This window comes from Hemitrygon akajei, chromosome 16 (genome assembly GCF_048418815.1).
Source record: "Hemitrygon akajei chromosome 16, sHemAka1.3, whole genome shotgun sequence".
Taxonomy (NCBI): domain Eukaryota; kingdom Metazoa; phylum Chordata; class Chondrichthyes; order Myliobatiformes; family Dasyatidae; genus Hemitrygon; species Hemitrygon akajei.
The window spans coordinates 6,818,635-6,840,384 of NC_133139.1; the positions used below are offsets into that span (position 1 = coordinate 6,818,635).

Sequence of the window (21,750 nt, forward strand, 5' to 3'; positions counted from 1 at the left end):
TACAGGATGATAAAAGACAGACGGAGTGGATAGTCAGACTCCTTCTCCGGGCAGAAATGGCTGATTTAAGGTGATTGGAGAAATGTACAGGGCGGTGGGGTGGGGGGGGGGAGAGAAGAAAGAGGCAAGTCTTTTTTTAAAAAAAAACAGTTGTGGGTGTGTGGAACACCCTGCCAGAGATTGCGTTAGAGGCAACTACATCAGGGGCATTTCAAAAGTTATTAGACAAGCATATGGATGTAAGGAAAATGCAGGCCATGTCGGCGTGAAGCTTAGGTTGATCAGGGTCAGTTAAAATGTGGGACGCATACACACGATATGGTATAAAAGATGAATAATGAGGTAGTGTTCATGGACAGTTCGTAAATCTGATGGTAGAGAGGAAGATGCTGCTCCTAAATAATTGAGTTTGGGTCTCCTGGCCGCTGTACTTCACCCAGGACATGCCCTCTTCTCGTTGCTACCGTCAGGGAGGGTGAGGGGCCTTAACAGCAAAGGTTGTCTTTTGAGGATGTCCTCGATAGTGGGGGCGGGGAGGGTGCTGATGATAGAGCTGGCTGCACATCTGAGTGTGGAGCTCTCCCTTTAAGTGGGTTTACTCCAATTTCGGTCTCGGCCCGAAACTTCGACAGCGCTTCTCCCTATAGATGCTGCCTAGCCTGCTGTGTTCTACCAGCATTTTGTGTGTGTTGCTGTTTGAATTTCCAGCATCTGCAGATTTCCTCGTGTTTGCTCTTTACAAAACAAGTAGCTAGGTTTCCACAGAAAAGGACCATAAATTAGTATTCTTAGTTAAATGAGAACACAAAAGTGCAATTTTAATTTATCTCATCGGCAATCTGGATACCAGCCTTACAAGAGTGTACATACCCAACGTAGTGAAGGCTGTCCGAGTTTCTTCAAAGTCTGCAGAATCATCAGCTCCATCGATTGAAAAGGCCCCTCCTTGATTAACATAGAAGTAATTGTCTGCACTACCTGAAATAAGAATAATTTACCCTCAAGGACCATGCAAACTGAAAGAGCTTGCCAGCTGAGCTCCCATAAACAGCAGTGCACTGACATACCACCAGGTGGCGATCACAAGCCAATGATCTCATCTGACTTTTTCCCCTTACCCAACATCCCTTGCTCAAGAACAAATTAAATAAACTTTAGAAGTTTGAGCCACTACAGACAGAAGTCTCAGATAATCAGAGTCCATGGTTCCTGTTGGTATTCAGAGCTTATTCCAAACGTATGCATATTCTCATGTGGTTTTGTGGAGATCAAGTACTTATCAAGTCAAGTCAATCCTGTCCCGGGGTTAGAGGACTGTATCTACAAGGGTGGTTAGGAAGGAGGAATGGGGCTTGTTTTGCTGATGTTGCTTGGTACGTTCTGTTTTATTGTGTTGTTCTGCTGAGCATGTCAGACCTGCTACGTTGGTGCTGGAATGTGTAGCGGTAATGACACTTACAGGAACAGCTATACCCCTCCAACCATCAGGTTCCTGAACCAACGTAGACACCTTCACTTACCACAACACTGAACACAACTTCCGGACTTATTTTCAAGGACTCTACAAATCATGTTCAGTTTCATATATTTACTTATTATTTCTTGTTTCTTTTTGTAGTTACAAAAAAACACCAGTCTTTGTGTCCATTGAGTTTCTTCGCCCTGCTGTGAATGTTTGCAAGAATATATCTCAGGGCAGTGTTTGGTGACAAATGAACTTTAATAATTTCTCTTGAAACTGGCGGGGTTCCTTTGGTTGTTAACACAAAACATATTTCAGTGTATGCTCCAATGTATATTTGATAAATAAATCTGAATTTTGCTTCATCTCTTAGAAAGAAAGAAATTAACTACAAAATTAGTACTTTGCTTCTAACATCTTCACTATGAAATTGAAGCAAAGCAGCAATCAGATATCAAAACCACTTCTCAGCAATTAACTTGTGCCTTACATATGCAATTGGTAAAATTCCACCTTCCCCAGAACAGGTCTACACTGCCGTCACAGAGAACATCCTCACATCGGCCATTACCGTCTGTAGCATCCCATCAGAATATATGAAAACTACAGCCAACCGTCAGGGCAGCAGAAAAGGTCAGTGGGTGTAGTCTACCATCACCACAGACTTGTACATGTCCAGGACAAGGAAGCAAACTTGAAAAAATCATTGTGGACACTACCCACCCTGAGCTCCCTTCTAGAAAGCACTATAGGGCCACTAAAGCAAAAACTACACCATCTTAAAAGTTTCTTCCCCAGGTAATCTGATCAACCATTCTTGTTGGCTCCCCACCTCCATCATCTATAACCCCATCCCTGCACTGTAAGCACTTTAAACCAGTTTTATATAACGCTGTTAGCATTGTAAATCCAAGCTGGTATTTATGCACATCTTATTCCACATCTGTCCTTTAAATTTTATACAATTCTTTATAAACATTGAACATTGTTGTTTACTTGTATGTCACACCATGACCAACACACCACAGCAAATTCCAAATACGTGCAAGTGAATGGCAAATTAATTTGATCCCTGATAAACCCAAAAGATCAATTGCAGAGCTACAATCCAATTTGCCCAAATTGGTTAATATACCCAAGGAGATTTACACTTTTGCTTTGCGTCTCAACACCACTACTTACCAAGATCCAATTCAGAAAATTCGGGCAGATTAGCAGAGGCACAGAGCTGATAGAAAATGTGATAATTCCTCTCCTCCTCTGCCTGAGAAATGAAGAAAAATTAAAACATTATAGATGCTGGTCAAAAACACGAGAAAGTTTGCAGATGCTGGAACAACACACACAAAATGCTGGAGGAACTCAGCAGGTCAGGCAGCATTTGTGGAAATGAATAAACAGTCAATGTTTCAGGCAGAGGCACTTCCTCAGGATGCTGGTTAATTCCTGTTACTCCAGGAGTCAGGATGCTGGTTAATTCCTGTTACTCCAGGAACAAAGGTGGTCATGGCACAAGGGATGAGAGCACACAGAATAGAGGTCACAACATTATGGTGGTAAGTGGAAATGTGGGAACTAAAATATAGTTTTGACCCTTAGTTGATCAAACCTGCTTGTGTGAGGTAAATGACCACAGAAACCCCCAATTCAAAACTTACAGCTTTACTGTATCATTGCAAATATCCACACTGGCCCTGGCTGAACAATTCCTGAACGCCATTGTCCCTTCGGTAAAAGTGCACACCTGAACCACTTCCCCCACTTACACATCCCACAGTCTCTTTCACCCACTGCCATGAGGGAGGTGGTACAGGAGACACAAATGAGTGTCAAACTGTGGCAGTGTTGTGGGTAGTGCTGGTCACTCTCACTTTCAGCTTCCACCGCCGGCCAGCAGTCTCACGGACAGGAGAGCTGAATGTGGGAGTCTCTCCCTGCCGGTACATTAGCCTCTCCAACAGCAAACCTCACTCAGTGCCTCCTCGCTGACGACACACGGAAAATGAATTCCTTTGGGACTCAGGCTGAACTAACGAGGACAGGGAGGAGGTCTGGCCCCTGCATCCATAGCACACAGGCCTGCCAGCGTGCAGACACACCCTAGCGTTCGTGAACCAGATTCTCAGCCATGGGTAAATAGCTTCACTGCCTTGGGAGAGACAGAGGCTACGGGAGTAAACCCAGGCCGCAAATCCAGAGTGGAGACCCTAAGGTGGCTGGAAGTCATTGAACATCCTTCCAGCGAGCTGCAGCCAAGCTGGTGCCAAACGTATTGCTTTCCGTTGGACTACACTGGTGAGGCTGAGAGGGAGATCTGGATGACTGGGCATCCCAGGATCTTCATACCTTCCGCCCAGACTTGTGCCCTGGAGAGGTAACTCCAGTGCCGCTATCCATTGCCCTCTGAGACAGACAGGTGCCATCGTCGTCACCATCACAGAAGCATCAGGACTAGGGTAACACACGTTCAGACTGGGTGACAGCTTTGTCCCTCATGCTGTGACACCTGTCACCAAGGTCTCACCACTAGCACAGTGAACACTGTTCTACCTGTGTAGTGCTCTACTACATGCATTTTGAATTAAATTTAATAACTAATTTATGGAAATATTTTGTTTTACATGGTGTATGTGCCGGTGGTCCAGAGGAACATTGTTCCATTTGGTTGTACACTGGGCAGTCAGAACATAACTGATCCTTCTCCTGCCCTAAGAACGTGCATCTTCCTTCGGGTATTCAGTCCGTGGAGCTCATTGCTCTGCCACGGAGAACTTTTTAAAAAAAGAAACTTTTTCCTTATTGTTTCTGCACAGTTAGAAAAGTCTACAGGAAGTGGTGGATACAGCCCAGTGCGTCCCAGGCAAAGCCCATCCCAACATTAAGCTCATTTACTAGAAGCATCAAGGACCTCCACCAAGAGGACATGCTCTACTACCATCGGGAAGGAAGAACAGGAGCCCTCGGTCCCAGGAACAGATACTATCCTACAGCCATCAGGCTCCTGAACCATTGTGGATAACTTCACTCACCACAACTCTGAGCTGATTCCACAACCTACAGACTCACTTTCAAGGACTCTACAACTCACGTTCTCTGTGTTATTTATTATTGCACCACTTGCCTTCTTTTGCGTATTGGTTGTTTGCCAATCTTTAGGCATAGCTTTTGCATTTCTATATTCCTATATGAATCTCAAGGTATGTGTATATGGTCAACGGGAAGGCTTCGGGAGAAAACCACGAAAAAGAAATCTGGAGCTGGAGTCCCCAAGTCAGTTCTACATCGAGTTCAAAGCTGATGTCACTGGTGCCAAACTGTATCATCTCTGCCATTCCTTTGGATTCATCACCTACGCGGAGAGAGGGAGCCGGCTACGTGGGGAACAGCTTGCTCTTCACATCGTACTGCCCTGGCTTGCGTATCCTGTAGACAGCTAGGACACATCCTCTGACCAGTGGAGGGCCCTGATTTATTCCATCAGCCTCAGTCCACTTCTCATCGGCTCTGGATAACGGCTAGTTGTATCCTTACCCCATTACTGCGCCCACACAAGGACATTCCTCTGATGGTATTCCTTTACTTTTCCTTGGATCAGACCATTTCAGAGCAGTTACATCCACTTCAAATCAGACACTGTGCTTGGGTTATTTCCGTTCAGACAATGACTATTCTTAAGACTGATCCTTCTCACTTTTCAACGGGCATCTCTCTCCCTACTACCACCCTATTCCTTTTCTTAAAGATTTGTGCTATCATCATTAAATACCTGTTGGGCACAAAAATTCAAAGCTCAATGTAAATTTATTATCAGAGTACATACATGTCACCATATACAACCCTGAAACTCATTTTCTTGCAGGATGTTCACAGTAACTACAAAGAAACAACAGAATCAATGAAAAACCACACACAAAACAAACACACACCTGACAACAGATGGAAACTACAAAAAGTAAAAGAATATAAATAAACTTTAAAGTCGAGAACATGAGACGAAGAGTCCTTGAAAGTGAATCCATAGGTTATGGGTACAGTTCAGTGATGGGGTGAATGAACTTATCCCTACTGGTTCAAGGGCCTAATGGTTGAGGGGTAATAACTGATCTTCAGCCTGGTGATGAGAGTCCCGAGGCTCCTGAATCTTCTTCCAGACGGCAGCAGTGAGAAGAAAGCGTGGCCTGGATGGTGGGATTTCTTGATGGATGCTGCTTTCCTGCGACATCGCTCCATGTAAGTGTGCACAAATGGAGTGGAGGGCTTTACCTGTGATAGGCCAGGCTGTACCCACTACATTTTGTAAATTTTTGGTTCAAGGGCATTGGCATTTCCATACCAGGCCATGATGTAACCACTTGGTATACTCTCCACCACACATATAGACATTTTGGACGACATACTGAATCTTCGCAAACTTCTAAGAAAGTAATGGCACTTGCATGCTGGACTTAGAGCAGATCCTTGGTACTTACAAAAACAAGGCCCTTGAATGAGAAACTGAAGACAGAAGGTGATATAAAAGTGAAGATTAAGTTTATGTAGAGAGTAGTCAAATCAAAAGATGCACTAAAACTGCCCTCACCATGTTAAATTCTGCTAAGTCATATTCTAATTAATGAACGTGACTTTCTTTTGGAAAGTTACACTAAAATGCTACTTGGGAAATATAAACAATGCTTAGAAAGATGTAATAAAAAGAGCCCAAAGCAGTCACTGCACCAAGGAAGCAGAAGGCCTCTGGAATGATGGTAAACACTTTGCAGATGACTCGAAGGTTATAGCCATGCTCTGGATAGTGTAGGAGATATTGACAGGGTGCAGAGCTGGGCTGACTAGTGGCAGATGGAGTTCAATCCAGAAAAGTGAGGTGATTCACTTTGGAAGGTTGAAACTGAAGGCAGATTTCAGGGTTAATGGCAGATTCTTAGCCGTGAGGAGGACAGAGACACCTTGGTGTCCACGTCCACAGATCCTTCAATCGGGTGCAGAAGTTGACAGGGTGGTGGAGGTAGTGAATGGTGCATTGGCCGTCATTAGTTGGGGGGGGGGGGGGGATTGTGTTCGCAAACAGCAAGAAGACGTTGCAGCTCTATAAAACCCTGGTCAGACAACGCTTGGAATGGTGTGTTCAGTTCTGGTCGCCTCATATATAGGAAGGATGGAGGGTTCAGAGGAGATTTACCAGGATGCTGCCTAGATTAGACAGCATGTCTCATGAGGATAGGTTGAGTGAGCTAGGGATTTTCTCTCTGCAGCACAGGAGGATGAGAGATGACTTGATAGAAGTGTACAAGACAAGAGGCACAGATAGAGTAGCGAGCCAGAGACTTTATCCCAAGGCAGAAATAGCTAATACAAAGGGGTATAATTTTAAAGACAACTGGAGGAAAGTTTGGATTACTGGAGGGGAGGGGGTGGGGAGGGGAAAGAGATGTCAGAGGTAGGAACAGACAGACAGAAGGTTCACTTCAACCACTCTGCCCTTGAAGAAACCAGCACAACCCTGATCACTGCACTTAGAAACACTGAAAATTTTCCACTAAAAATGAAAATTGTACTCTTCCTTGTAAAAAAAAGTATAATTTAATTTGATTTATTTGTGAATCCTGTTAATAATTTATAGTTTACTTTTCACACAGATGATGCAGTTCGAAGTGCTTTACAATGGGATGAAGTGCAAACATGAAAATAAAAGACAACGATGAGCAAGGATAAATAAACAGATTTTGAGCTGGTACTTAGAAGTGTCAACTGAGTCGAGTCTGCAGCTGTAGGTGCTGGATTCCACAGCTGAGGAGCAAAGTTCAAAAAAAGCTGACCTACCAAATATCGTTCGATGGAGATGGTTTAAATTCGAGAGACCAGCAGTAGTCCTGAGAGCGCGAGCAGGATTACAAAACAAAGTGGCAGCGTTCTGAATTATTTGAAGTTTGTCAGTGACTGCTTTGGAAGGCTAGTAAAAAGTGCATTGCCAGAATCTAGTCTATTCGATGTAAAGGCGTGAAATAGTTTTTCAGCATCAAAGTGTGACAAACACGGACATACCTTTGCAATATTTCTTGTGTAGAAATGTTGCTCTGGTCACTTTTGTTAATGTGGGATTTAAAATGCTTTTTTATATAATGCTTGTGCTGCCGAAAGTTATTTTTCCACTGCGTGCATGAGCGCACACACACGAACACACAACTTTAAAAATACATTAATTGAAAATTCTATGGCAAGAGATGTTGTGTAGCCAAATTTGAACACCTTGTCAAAGAGCTGGAATTTACAGACTGGGCAGAAAGTCACTCTTCAAATGACTCACCTAAAAATAAGACCAAATGTTGAAATTAGCAGTTGCTCAAGCAGCACATTTCACACTAAAAACATCAACAAAGTTATGAATACACATTGCTCAGTATCATGGTTTAATAAGTAATAAATAATTATGCAAAAATGCATCTGTTAACAACGCTACAGCCTTTTATCTGCAGCCTGGTACTTTTATATCCATAAATTTAACCAAATGCTGGAGGAACTCAACAGGTCAGGCAACATCTATGGAAAGGAATAAACAGTCAACATTTTGAGCTGAGACCCTTCATCGACCCTTGACTGTCGACTTTTGTTCCTCTCCACAGATGCTGCCTGGCGCGTATGCTACTCTGGAATTCCAACATCTGCAGAATCTCGTGGTCATAAATTTAACACCAGGGGTTCTTCACTGAATTCAAAGTATTTCTTACATTTTCCAATTCGAACTTCACAGTTTGGAACATCGAGATTCTGTTTGACTACAGACTCAAAAAGGGAAAAAACAAGTTCAGTGTGTGAACAACTGGCCTCTTGAGAAAGGGTAGAGTGGAAGAAATTCCTCACCTGGAACACAACTCTCGATTTCTCCAGCAAATACGTTCGCATGCTGGCCCCCATTAAGCGATGTCTACAACTGAAGTTGATCTCTATGTATTTGCCAAACCGACTGCTGTTGTCATTTCTTGTAGTTTTGGCATTTCCAATTGCCTGATCAAATAAAAACAAAGCCAATTATTTAAAGTTTACTTTCAGAACTACATTCAGTGGCCACATTATTAAGTAAGTGGTAACAAGCTACCTCCTGTACCTAAAGTGGCTACTGAGTGTATGGTCATGGTCATCCACTTCAAGGGTCAAGGTGTTGTGTGTTCAGAGATGGTCTTCATCACAAGTTACTGTCACCTGTCAGTTTGAAACACTCTGTCCGTTCTCCTCTGACCTCTCTCACTAACGAGGCTTTTATTGCCCACAGAACTGCCACTCACTGGATTTTTCTTTTAAACTTTTTGTACCGTTCTTGGTAAACTCTAGTGACGTGTGTGAAAACCCCAGGAGATCAGCAGTTTGAGTTACTCAAACACCAATAATCATTCATAGTCAAAAATTACTTAGATCACATTTCTTCCCCATTCTAATGTTTGGTCTGAATAACTGAACCTCTTGACCGTGTCTGCATGCTTTCATGCATTGAGTTGCTGCCACATGATTGGCTGGTCAGACATTTGCATTAACGAGCAAGTGTATAGGTGTTCCTAATAAAGTAGTCATTGAGTACACATCATGAAATCTGATTTGGAAGTACAGTCCAAGACTTAGAAAATTGCTCTAAGTTACAATAATTTAAAAATATAAATAGTGCAAAAAGAGAGAAAAATAATGTTAATCAACCATTCAGAAATCAGACTGTGCAGCTCCTAAACATTGAGTGTGTCCTCTGACTGCTGTACTTCCTCCCTGATGGCAGTAACGAGAAGAGGGCATGTCACAGATGGTGAGGGTCCTTTACAAGGGGTGTCACCTTCTTCAGGCATCACTTTTTGAAGATGTCCACAACAGTGAGGAGGGTTGTGTCCGTGATGGAGCTGGCTGTGTTTACAACTTTCTGATCCTGTGCAGCGGAGGCTCTACCCAGGTAGTGATGCAAACGGTCAATAGTTTCCTTGTCGATCTGTACACACTTGCTGGAGTATTTGACGTGATAGATATCCTCAAACTCCAATTGAAGTATAGCTGCTGTCATGCCTTCTTTGTGATTGCATCAATGCTTTGGGCCCAACAAAACCAGATTGATGAATTGGGGCAAGGAATTGTAATTTTCCTTTCCTGTGTTTGCTTACATTTTTTAATATAATCATCTATATACATGCAATTGTTCGGTGAATTTTCCAGTAATTACGGTGCAGTTGCTTGTGATTTTCTTCTCGAATTTTTAGTTTTCAGTAGCAGGTATCACACCACTTAAATATGACCACTTTATAGGCAACGCACACTAAATGCTGGAGGGACTCAGCAGTATCTATGTAAACGAATAAGCACTCAATGTTCCAGGGTAAGATACTTCTTCAGGACTTCATGGGCTATTTGTTATCAGTGGAATTTGGCTCTCCCTAGTCTGTAGGAGATGACTTTTGACTCTTTCTTTTAAATCTTTGTCTGTTTGTTCTCTCTGCTCCTCTTTCTTCTTCATTTCCTGCCCTCGTAGCACTAAATAACACACTCAGAAGCAACAAGCTTTATGCCTCATTCTTGGCTTCCGAAGAGCCTTTGGATCACAAAAGCCCCGGAGCAAGAAAATCAATTCACAATCCCCATGGGAGGGTGAAGGGAAGTTGGAGTGAAAGAATATTCTGGAACATCAGTGTACTAGCATTCTCTTTGAAGGTTGTACACGCCCTTCAGTTACTAAACTGAGCTATAATGCTAAGCAAATGTTGACAAACTAGGGGACACACATTACAATAGTGATTACATTAATGGGAAATTGTAATTAACTGTCATCAGGAGGAGGTTTAATATCACTGGCACATGACATTTGTTGTTTCGTGGTAGCAGTATGTTGCAATGCACGATAAACTATAAATTAGAAGAGTAAAAAGTAAACTAGTGCAAAAACAGAGCACAAAATTGATTATAATGAGCAAGGTGTAAACAAATGAAGCTCAGATTGAGAGTCTGGTCAGCTCCTTGTGTTAAAAAAAATTATGGCAATTTAAAAACAGAAATGCAATCAAACCATTACAAAAATTATTTTTTGAACTTTGAGCCTTGTTTTCAAAAATGTTTTAGAAGTTTAAACCAACACAAAATGCTGGAGGGAATTCAGCAGCTATGGAGGAGTAAATAGTCAACACTGCACACAGAGACCCTTGATTAGGACTGGAAAGAAAGAGAAGTACCGGTAATCAGTAGGTGATGAGGTGGTGGATGAAACCGGGGAAGGGGGGTGAATTAAAGAGCTGGTAAGTTGATTGAACTTCCCAGCTTTTCACTTCACCCCCTTCTCCATTCCCTATTCCTGTTTCCTTCTCTTATCTTCTCCTAACCTGCCCATCACCTCCATCTGGTACTCCTCCCCTTCCCTTTCTTCCATGGTCTTCTACCCTCTCCTATCAGAGTCCCCCTTCTCCAGCCCTTTATCTCTTTCACCTATCAATTCCCCAGTTCTAACATCCCTCCCCCTCTCCTGGATTCACCTATCACCTTGTACTTCTTCCTCCCCTCCCCGTTCTCCCTTTTTTCCAGTCCTGATGAAGGGTCTTGGCCTGAAACATTAACTGTTTACTCTTTTCCATAGACACTGCTCGGCCTGCCAAGTTCCTCCAGCATTTTGTGGGTGTTGCTTTGGATTTCCAGCATCTGCAGACTTTCTCATGTTCGTTTTAAAAATTTAGATGCTTTAGTTTCAACAGGATTGAAATCACAAGAACTGATTAAATTGGCTTAAATTCATTGTAAATTGATGGTTTTAATGACCTGAAAGCCACCAGGGTTTATCGCAAGCAAACCTCAGGGCACCTCATCACCATCTGATAATCTTAGGTGTCAACAATGAGACACGTCAGTGAGACAGATCAGCTGGTTGCGAGGTGTTGCAACAACCTTGTGCTTAATGTCAGCAAAACCAAGAAACTGATTGTGGACTTCAGGGGAACACATGCCAGTTCTCATCGAGGGATCAGCAGTGGAAAGGGTGAGCAGTTTCAAGTTCCTGGGTGTCAACATCTCTGACTATCTAGTCTGCGCCCAACATATTGGTAAAGTTACGAAGAGCTATAGCCAGCAGCTATACTTCGCTAGGAGTTTGGGGAAATCTTTAATGTCAAAAACTCCAGCAAATCTCGACAGATGTACCATGGAGAGCACTCTAACTGGTTACATCACCGTCTGGCATGGAGGGGCCACTGCTTACATTTACCCTATCTGTACCCATCAATTTTGTATACACCTATCAAGTCGTCACTTTTATTGTCATTTCAACCATAACTGCTGGTACAGTACACAGTAAAAATGAGACAACGTTTTTCAGGACCATGGTGTTACATGACACAGTACAAAAAACTGGACTGAACTACATAATAAAAATGTAGGTCTGTAGACTACAGACCTACACAGGACTGCATAAAGTGCACAAAAACAGTGCGGGCATTACAATAAATAATAAACAGGACAGTAGGGCAAGGTGTCAGTCCAGGCTTCGGGTATTGAGGAGTCTGATCAAGTCTCCCTCCATTCTCCTACACTCCAGGGAAGAAAGACAAACCTATTCAACCTTTCCCCATTACTCAGATTCTCACGTCCTAGCAACATCCTTGTAAATGTTCTCTGTAATTCGTATTCTTCAGAGAGTTAGGCACATACCTCCATTATAGGGCTGGATGCAAGAAACTTTTCCTCCACATTAGTTTCACTGGAAGATCCGCCCATGGTTGCAAAATAACGCATCATGCATTTGGCAGACATCGTTTTCCCTGCTCCCGATTCTCCACTGATTACAACTGATTGGTTCTTGTCATCCCTGTTAAAGTCCAAGGTACATTATCAAAGTATGTATACTTTATACAACCTTGAGGTTTGTTTCCTTACAGATAGCCCCAAAACAAAGAAACACAATAGAACCCATTAAAAACAAAGACCGTCAAACACCCAATGTGCTGAAAAAGACATTGTGCAAAAGACAAAACCATGCAAAGAAAGGAAGTTGATGAAAGTGAGTCCACAGCCTCGAAGCCCATCATCACTGAGGTCGATTCAGGAGCACAATAGCTACCGGCCACAGCTCCAGTTCAGTGCAAAGACAAGTAAAAATTGTGGAGCAGTGAGCTGAATTGGCCCGTCCTTTGCCTCTGGCCCTGACACCCTGACCTTTTCAATCTGGAAAATATTCTATTGAATAATATTCTGGAATAATATCACTGGACAAAGGTTTTGCTTCCCGAATACGTTTGCGTGCATCTTATGAATTTTGGGCTGCTGATCACGAAGATCACCGTGAAATTTTCCTATCATATACCATTTCTTGAAATTGCCTCCACGTGTTCTTGAAATGCCTTCATAATTCAAATCAGGATAACTGTTGCCAAGATTAAGGAAGGAATTTCGTTGGTCCACCAGTCAAACAGGTCATCAAAGACAAGCAATTCAAAGAACTTCTAGTGGGACTGGAGAAAAGTACATGGAAAGTAAAGGATGTTGTTGAAAATTTTCTTGGCAACTACAGATCATCAAACTACATGCAGCTAGTTGACAACACGCTTCAAGCATACAAAACCATGAAGTGCAACACGTCACTAAAGATTCATTTTCTGTAATCCCATTCAGATGCCCTCCCTGCAAATCTTGGTGCTGTCTGTGGCGAGCATGGTGAAAGGTTTCACCGGGGCATTGCTGTCTGGGAGAAACGGTATCAGGGCAACTGGAATCCATCAATGCTGGCTGATTATTGTTCGACACTTGAGCGAGAAACCTCAAACACGGAGTACAAGATGAATGTCAACAAAATATTTGAGCTTAGTTGACTGATTGCGTTTAATAAATTTAATTTCTTGTTTCTCCAAATTCTTGCGTGATACAAGTAGCCTGAAATTTTATTTCTGTTCAGCTTCAAGTGATCCATCATAAAAAAACAAAAATTCTGAGGAAGCAACACTTCAAAAAAAAAAAATTGTTGTCCATAAAGACAGATAATTCATCTCCTACTCCACACTATGGACTTGCTGGCCATTACACAAAACCTGGTTCACCGACTCCGTTTACTATAGGGCCCATCAGAGACGGTAAAACCTCTTAAAAAGCTACAAACATGAACAAATCAACAAGACTTATCCCCACAATCAGCAACCATTTAAGAACAGCAAACAGCTGGAGGATGAGGGGGATGAAGGATGCCAGCAGCGTAGCATTTAGTGCAATTATTACACATTGAGACAGAGTTCAGAGTTCAATTACAGTGCCCCCTATAAGCAAGTTTACCCCTTGTGTGCGTGTAGGTTTGCTCCCACAATCCAATGAGGTACCGGTTAGTTGGTCACTGACTAGCCTGGGGTTGAAGCAGTGGGCTGCTGGGCAGTGAAACTCAAAAGGCCGGAAGGGCCTGCCCCAGACTCTAAATAAACACACCCTTTCAAAGGGCAGTTCAGGACAAGATCTGATGAACGTGAAAAAAAAATGTACAAGTGAAACATTTGCAATACCGCTCAGCTTGACGACTAGAGCCGAGAACTGTACAACATGGGCCCATGATGAATTGCCAAACTAATCGAATTACTGACACTTAACCCCTTCTGTCTGGACATGGTCCATCCCCCCTCCTTCTCTGCACATCCACTCTAAGTACACTGATCACGCCTGCCTCCACCACCCCAGCAGTGTATTCCAGGCACCCCTCACTCCCTAAACTGGGGGGGGGGGGGGGAAAGGTAACCAGAGTGATAGGGCTGAGGTGACACAATTGGTGTACAACTAGATGCAGTGTGTAGTGAGACTGAAGGACAAGCAGATGAGGCAAAAATTGCATCAATGGGATGAGTTAAAGTGCAACAGGGAGACAAAATCAAAAAGGGTGATGAATACAGGACTGACGGTGTTATATTTAAATGCATGTACTGATAGGTGCAAGATAGGTGATCTTGTAGCACAGTTGGACATTGGCAGTTATGATGTTGTGGGCATCTGAGTTATGGCTGAAAAGAAAATCATAGTTGGCAGCTTAATATCCAAGGGTACACATTGTAACAGGAAATAGAAAAAGCATATCAAAAGAGCAGTAGTCATGGGGGATTTCAATATGCAGGTAGATTGGGAAATTCAGGTTGGTGCCACATCCCAAGGGAGGGAATTTGTAGAATGCCTACAAGATGGCTCTTTAGAGCAGCTTGTCTTTGAGCCCATGAAGGGAACAGCAGTTCTGGATCGGGTGTTGCGTACTGATTTGATTAGGGAGCTTAAGGTAAAGGACCTCTTTAGTAGACAGCGATCATAATATGATAGAATTCACCATTAGTTTGAGAAGGAGAAGCTGAAATCAGATATATCAGTAGTACAGTGGAGTAAAGGGAATTACAGAAGCACGAGACGGGAGTTGGCCGAAGTTGAACGGAAAGGAATACTGGCTGATTTGATGGCAGAACACCAATGGCTGGTGTTTTGGGAGGAAATCCAGAAGGCACAGGAAAGATACAATCCAAAGATGAGGTATTCTAAAAGGAGCGTGAGGCAACCATGGCTGGAAAGAGAAGTCAACGACAGCAAAAGAAAGGGCATCTGATAGAGCAAATATTTGTGACAAGGTAGAGGATTTGGAAGCTTTTAAAAACCAGAAGGCAACTAAAAAAAAAGCCACAGAGAGAAAAGATGAAATATGAAGTTAAGCTAGCCCGCAATATCAAAAAGGATACCAAAAGTTTTTTCAGATATATAGAGTAAAACACACAGGAGAGTGAATATCGAACTACTGGAAAATGACGTTGTAGAGGCAGTAATGTGGGACCAAAAAAATGGTGGATGAACTTAATAAGTATTTTACATTAGCCTTCACTGTGGAGGACACTAGCAGTATGCCGGAAATGCAAGAGTGTCAGGGGGCAGAAGTGAACGTCGTTGCTTTTACTAAGGAGACGGTGCTTGGGAAGCTGAAGTGTCAGAAGGTAGATAAGCCATCTAGACCAGATGGACTACAACCCAAGGTTCTGGAAAGGGTAGCTGAAGAGATTGTGGAGGCATTAGTAATGATCTTTCAAGAATCACTAGATTCTGGAATGGTTCCGGAGGACTGGAAAATAGCAAATGTCTCTCCACTCTTCAAGAAGGGAGGGAGGCAGAAGAAAGAAAACTAAAGGCCAATTAGCCTGACTTCAGAAGTTGTAAAGATGTTTGAGTTGATTATTAACAATGAGGTTTAGTGGTGCTTGGGAGGCACGTGACAAAATGGGCTGTAGACAGTACAATTTCCTTAAGGAGACATCTTGCCTGACAAATCTGGTGGAATTCTTTGAGGAAATAACAAGCAGGATAGACAAAGGAGAGTTAATGAATGTGGTTCATTTGGATATTCAGAAGGACTTTGACAAGGTGCCACACACGAAGCAGCTTACATCATAAGAACCAATGGTATTAGAGGAAAGATACCAGCATGAATAGAAACCTGGCTGACTGGCAGAAGGCAAAGTGTGGGAATAAAGACGGCCTTTTCTGGTTGCCTGCTGGTGACTCGTGGTGCACTGCAGGGGTTGGTGTTGGGAGCACTTCTTTTCACATTACATGTCAGTGATTTAGATGAAGGAATGATGGCTTTGTTGCAAAGTTTGTGGACAATATGAAACTAATAGGGGAGGGGGGTGCAGGCAGTGCTGAGGAAGCAGAGTGTCTGAAGAACTTAGGTTGGGGGCCTAGAAATGGCAGATGGAATATAGTGTTCAGAAGTGTATAGTCATTCATTTTGGTACAAGGAATACAGGAATGGACTATATATTTTGTTAATTGAGAGAAAATTCAAAAATCAGAGGTGCAAGGGAACCTGGAAGTCCTCATGCAGGATTCCCCAAGGGTTAACTTGTGGGTTTAGCCAGTGGTAAGGAAGACAAACGCAACGTTAGCATTTACTTTGAGAGGGCTAAATATAAAAGCAAGGGTGTAATGTTGAGGCTTTATAAGGCATCAGCCAGACCGCACTTGGAATATTATGAGCAGTTGGGGCCCTTATCCAAGAAAGGATGTGCTGGCATTGGAGAGAGGCGAGAGTAGGTCCACGAGTATGATCCCAAGAATGAAAGGGTTAACGTATGAAGAGTGTTTGATGGCTCTAGGCCAGTACTTGCAAGAGTTTAGAAAAATAAGGTGGGGGGGAGGGAGGGATAGAAAATCTAATTGAAACCTATTAAATATTGAAAGATCTAGATAGAGTGGACATGGAGAGGATGTTTCCTGTAGTGGGGGAGTCTAGGACCTGAGGGCACAGCCTCAGAATAGAGGGATGTCCATTTAGAACAGAGATGAGGATGAATTTATTTAGCCAAAGGGCAGTAAATCTGTGGAATTCATTACCACAGACAGCTGTGGAGTCCAAGTCATTGGGTACACTTAAAGTAGATTCTTAATTAGCAAGGGTGTCAAAGGTTAAAGAAAGAAGGCAAGAGAATGCAGATGACGTGATTGAATGGCGGAGCAGACTTGATGAGCCAAGTAGCTCAATTCTACTCCTATATCTTACGGTCTAGCCTGCAATACCCCAGAGATACCAAGCATAGTCTAATCAAGCTCTAAGAGCAGGTACCCTTTAAGCCAGGCAGTCTTCCTGGTAAACCTCTCCAAATCCTCTACACCCTTCCTATAACAAGATAATTAGAATCACATTCAATATTCCAGATGCAGTCTAACCAGAGTTTTATAGTTCAAACAGATATTTTCTGTTCCCTATTTGCCTTACAGGACTTGTATTGTGGGAAGTAGCCATTTCACTCATCAGATCAATGCTGGGTTCCAATAAAGAAACCCCACTGGTCCCACTTCTGCCTATTCTCTCACTTACACGTCAACTCTCCTCTGATTCGTTTGCTGCTTACCAGCACCAAGCGGCCTTTACACCAGCCAATTACTAACACATCTTTAGCGCACACAAAATAGTGGAAGCACTCAGCAGGTCAGGCAGCAGGGATTCTCAACCTGCGGTCCACTGCTCCCTTGCTCATGGTGTTGGTATGTAAAAAAAAAAGGTTGGGGACCCTTGATGTAGAGGAATAATGTCCCGAAGATGTTTCAGGACAAGGCGTTTCAACATGTCTTTAGGACATGGAGGGAAACAAAGCAACAAAGTGAAACCCATGTGGTCACAAAGAGGATGTGCAAACTCCACTCAGAAAGCACCCACAATCAGGATCAACTCCAGATTCTTGGAGCTATGAGGTAGCAACTCTGCCAGGAGAAATTCAGAGTGCCCAATCATTTTGGGATGTGGCAGGTTGCCCAAGCAGCCAGGGTAAACTCACAGAGTCACAAAGAGCATGTGCAAACTCCACAAGGACAGCACCCACGGTCCGGATGAACCCAGGTCTCTGCGGTACGAGTGCAGCATCATTGTGCCTTCCCTAGGATTATAGTCTCCATGGTAACCAGTGCTTCACCATTCAATTAGACATTTTACAATATCTAGATTTACATCTAGCCACATTAGAGACTTTTAAAATATTAGCTTTATTTGTACATTGAAATATTGAAGGAAATGCATCCTTTGCATCAAAGAAATCAGCGAGGATTGTGCTGGGGAAGCCTGTGAGTGGCACCACACCTCTGGCACGAAATACATGCCTACAATTCACTAACCCTAACCCATACGTTTCTGGAATGTGGGAGGAAACCAGAGCACCACGAGGAAGTCCACACGGTCTTGAGGAGAAGGTACAAAATCCTTTGACAGACTAAACACAAGACATGCTGCAGACGCTGGAAATCTAGACAGGCACACAATCTGGAGGAACTCAGCAGCCTTGGCAGCATCTATGGAGAGGAATAACGAGTTAACATTTCAATGGGTGTGTTTGTTACTCCTTACAGACAGCAGTGGGAATCAAACTGCAGAGATTGCTGTAAAGCGACTGCTACCGTGCCATACACTTACCTGGCCATCTGCCTGTATGCTTCCTCTGCAACTGCAAAGATATGGGGATCCATCTCTCCCATGTCTTGCCCACTGTAAGCGTAAATAACATCATCGCCATAAAGGGGGAGCTTGTCATACGGATTGATAGCTACCAGGACAATACCTTTGAAAGAAAACAGTCAAACTTTAACACAAAGTCAAAGTAAATTTATTATCAAAGTACACACAAGTCACCATATACCACCTTGAAATTCATTTTCTTGTGGGCATACTCAATAAATCCATAATAGAATAATAACCATAACAGAATCAATGAAAGACTATAGTGCAAAAGACATCAAACTGTGCAAATACAATAATAAAAATAATAATGATTAATAAATAAAGCAATAAATATTGAAAACATGAGAAAAAACCTTGAAAATTGAAAATGAGTCCATGGGTTATGGGAAGTGAAGCTGAGTGAGGTTATCCCCTTTAGTTCAAGAGACTGATAGCTGAAGGATAATAACTGTCACTGAACCTGGCTGTGGGTCCTGAGGCTCCTGTACTTTCTTCCTGATACCAGCAGCAAGAGAGCATGGCCTGGATGGTGGGGGCCCCTGATAATGGATGCCACTTTTCTGCAACAACATTTCGTGTAGATATACTCAATGGTAAAACCATTTCAACAACAACACACACAAAATGCTGGTGGAACACAGCAGGCCAGGAGAAGCACTGTCGACATTTCGGGCCGAGACCCTTCGTCAGGTAAAACCATTTAAAGGCATTAGCAGGGTAATTCTGTTGGCTGACCCCCACCACCACTCACTCAAATCAATTAACTCGAACAAAGCTCTCGCTGCCCCAGTAAAGCAGGCAGCATTGTCAATGACCCCACCCACCATGAACAACTTCTCTTCTCAGTCATTGGAGACATCTAGAAGAGGTTCATGAGAATCATTCCTGGAATGAAAGGGTTAAAGTCTGAGGGGCACTTGATGGCTCTGAAACCGTACTCATTGGAGTTTACAAGTAGTGAGTGGTGGAGGTGGGGATCTTTTGAATATTGAAAGGTCTGGATAGAGTGGATATGGGGAGGTTTCCTATTGTGGAGGAACATGAGACCAGAGGGCACAGCCTCAGAATAGAGGAACATCTATTTTGAACAGAGATGAGGAGGAATTTCTTTAACCTGAGGGGAGTGAACCTGTGGAATTCAATGTCACAGACAGCAGTGGAAGACAAGTCATTAAGCATATTTAAAGAGGAGGTTGATAGGTTCCTTATTACAGGGAGAATGCAAGAAAATGAGGTTGTAGAGGATAATAAATCAACTGTGATGGAATAGCAGAGCAGACTCAATGGGCTGAATGGCCCAACTCTGTTCCTATGTCTTATGGTTCCACCACCTCCTGACAGCACATCCCAGATAACAGTTGAGTTTTTCTTTTACACATCTCCTTTCAAATTCCTTCTTCTCATTTTCAACCTATGCCCTCTTGATGTTGATATCCCTACCACGGGGAGGAAAAAAGATTCTACCTTCCAACTCTGCCTCTGCCCCTCAATTTTAGAGTAGGTGAAAAGGTCGGCATGAAATTGTGTACCGTGCTGTAGTGTTGTGTTCCTCAATCCTACCATGCAGGAAGAGTAAACTCCTCTTGGTTTACTTACCACAATATGTATAGATGCTGTTAGATTCCAAAAATCTCACTCTCAGGTTGTGGAGCACTGCAGGTTCGTGCAGGTAGCTGAGGGCTGTCAAGTCATTTTCACCTGTTAAAACGTCGGGGTTTCGGAGAAATGGCAGCTCCCGAGTGTTCTGGTTTATCGGATACTCCAGGTGCTGGAAAACAAAATAAATCTCCGGCGTGAACTTCTATCATCTACATTTCCCTCCCAGTGTATGACCACAAAACAAAATATTTCTGCCAGCCGTGGGGCAGCTGGATGACCTCTTCAGAGAACTTCTTGCCACTTCTCCTAACACAACATTTCAAGTCTGAGAGGAGGATACTGGGAGAGCACAACACAGTCTGGTGACAGCAAGTGCAGATCATCACCACTGTGTACCATAGAACATTGTTTTCCATGGTTACCACAACAGGATCCTTTTGTCCCACCACCCCCTCACTCAGAAGCCAAATACCAGATGACTTTGCTTCTTAAGACAGCCTGAAGCAAGCTATCATTGGGCTGTACGATTTAGCTGCCATACATTCACTGGAATTCATGGTCACAATCGACAGTGGAGGCCAAGTCACTGGGTACATTTAAAGTGAAGGTTGATAGGCTCTGGATTAGTCAGAGCATCAAAGGTTACAAGGAGAAGGGAGGAGAATGGGGTTGAGAGGGATAATCAATCAGCCAAGATGGAATGGCAGAGCAGACTCGATGGGCTGAATGGCCTAGTTCTGCTACTACGTCTTATGGTCTTATAAGTCCCTAACATAACACACAACTCCGAACCACAATCCTAGCCAATATACTCAATAACTGAAAATCTAACATACCTTCTAAACATTTCCAAATTAAAGTGTAGGACAGCCTCAGACTAGACTCACAGGGATTTCTAACCTGGAGTCCATGGACGCCTTGGTCAATGGTAAAGATCCATGACATAAAACAGGTTGGGAACCCTTGGACTAGAGGGGCATCCATTTAAACCAAGATGAAGAGGGTGGTGAATCTGTGGAATTCATTGCCACAGTTGTGGAGGACAAGTCATTGGGTATATTTAAGGCAGAAGTTGATAGGCTCTTGATTAATCTGGGTGAGAGGCTGTAAGAGAAGGCAAGAGGATGGGGTTGACAGGATAATAAATCAACTATGATGGAATAGCAGAGTAGACTCGATGGGCTGAATGGCCTAATTCTGCTCCTATGCCTCATGGTCTTAAAGAGTCAAATCAAAGCGGGGACACAAACTCAAACTTCAACCACAACAGAGCAAGTTCAGAATAAAGGAATATACAACATTGAAAACTGCCTCACCAGCCCACCATATTGTTCACCTAGGCTAATCCCATTTGCTGGCATTAAGGTCACATTCTCCAGTACCTTTCCTAACCAAATAGATACCTAAATATCTTTTAAACATTGTAATTGCATGTCTTGCCGCCACCTCCAATGGCAGCTCATTCACCACCCTCTGTGTGAAACACCTGTCCATCAGATCTCCATCCTTAAACCTGTACCTTCAAGTTCTAGACTCAGGAGTCACTCCTCAGCCTCCCACATCGTACTCTCTCCTAGCAATTACAGCTCTCCATTCCGGTGAACCTCTCCCACTTTCTCTACAAAGTGCATTTATGTCACCATTCATAGTAAGTACAAAGACACACAATAGAATAAATGAAACTACACCCAACATGACAGGCAAACAACCGATGTGCAAAAGACTGCAAATCACACAAGAA

General features: G+C 43.0%; 1 protein-coding gene across 1 annotated transcript in view; it reads right to left on the bottom strand.

Moving 5' to 3' along the window:
• The window catches only part of LOC140740315 (unconventional myosin-Vb-like), a 189,383-nt gene that overhangs the window by 105,362 nt on the left and 62,271 nt on the right, over positions 1-21,750 (bottom strand). Inside the window, exons 7-12 of the mRNA XM_073069469.1 lie at positions 20,007-20,178; positions 18,366-18,510; positions 12,116-12,272; positions 8,321-8,464; positions 2,645-2,726; positions 871-978 (exon numbers count right to left, since the gene is read on the bottom strand). Of these exons, the coding sequence (XP_072925570.1) occupies positions 871-978; positions 2,645-2,726; positions 8,321-8,464; positions 12,116-12,272; positions 18,366-18,510; positions 20,007-20,178 (808 nt within the window). The remainder of the gene's footprint in view (positions 1-870; positions 979-2,644; positions 2,727-8,320; positions 8,465-12,115; positions 12,273-18,365; positions 18,511-20,006; positions 20,179-21,750) is intronic.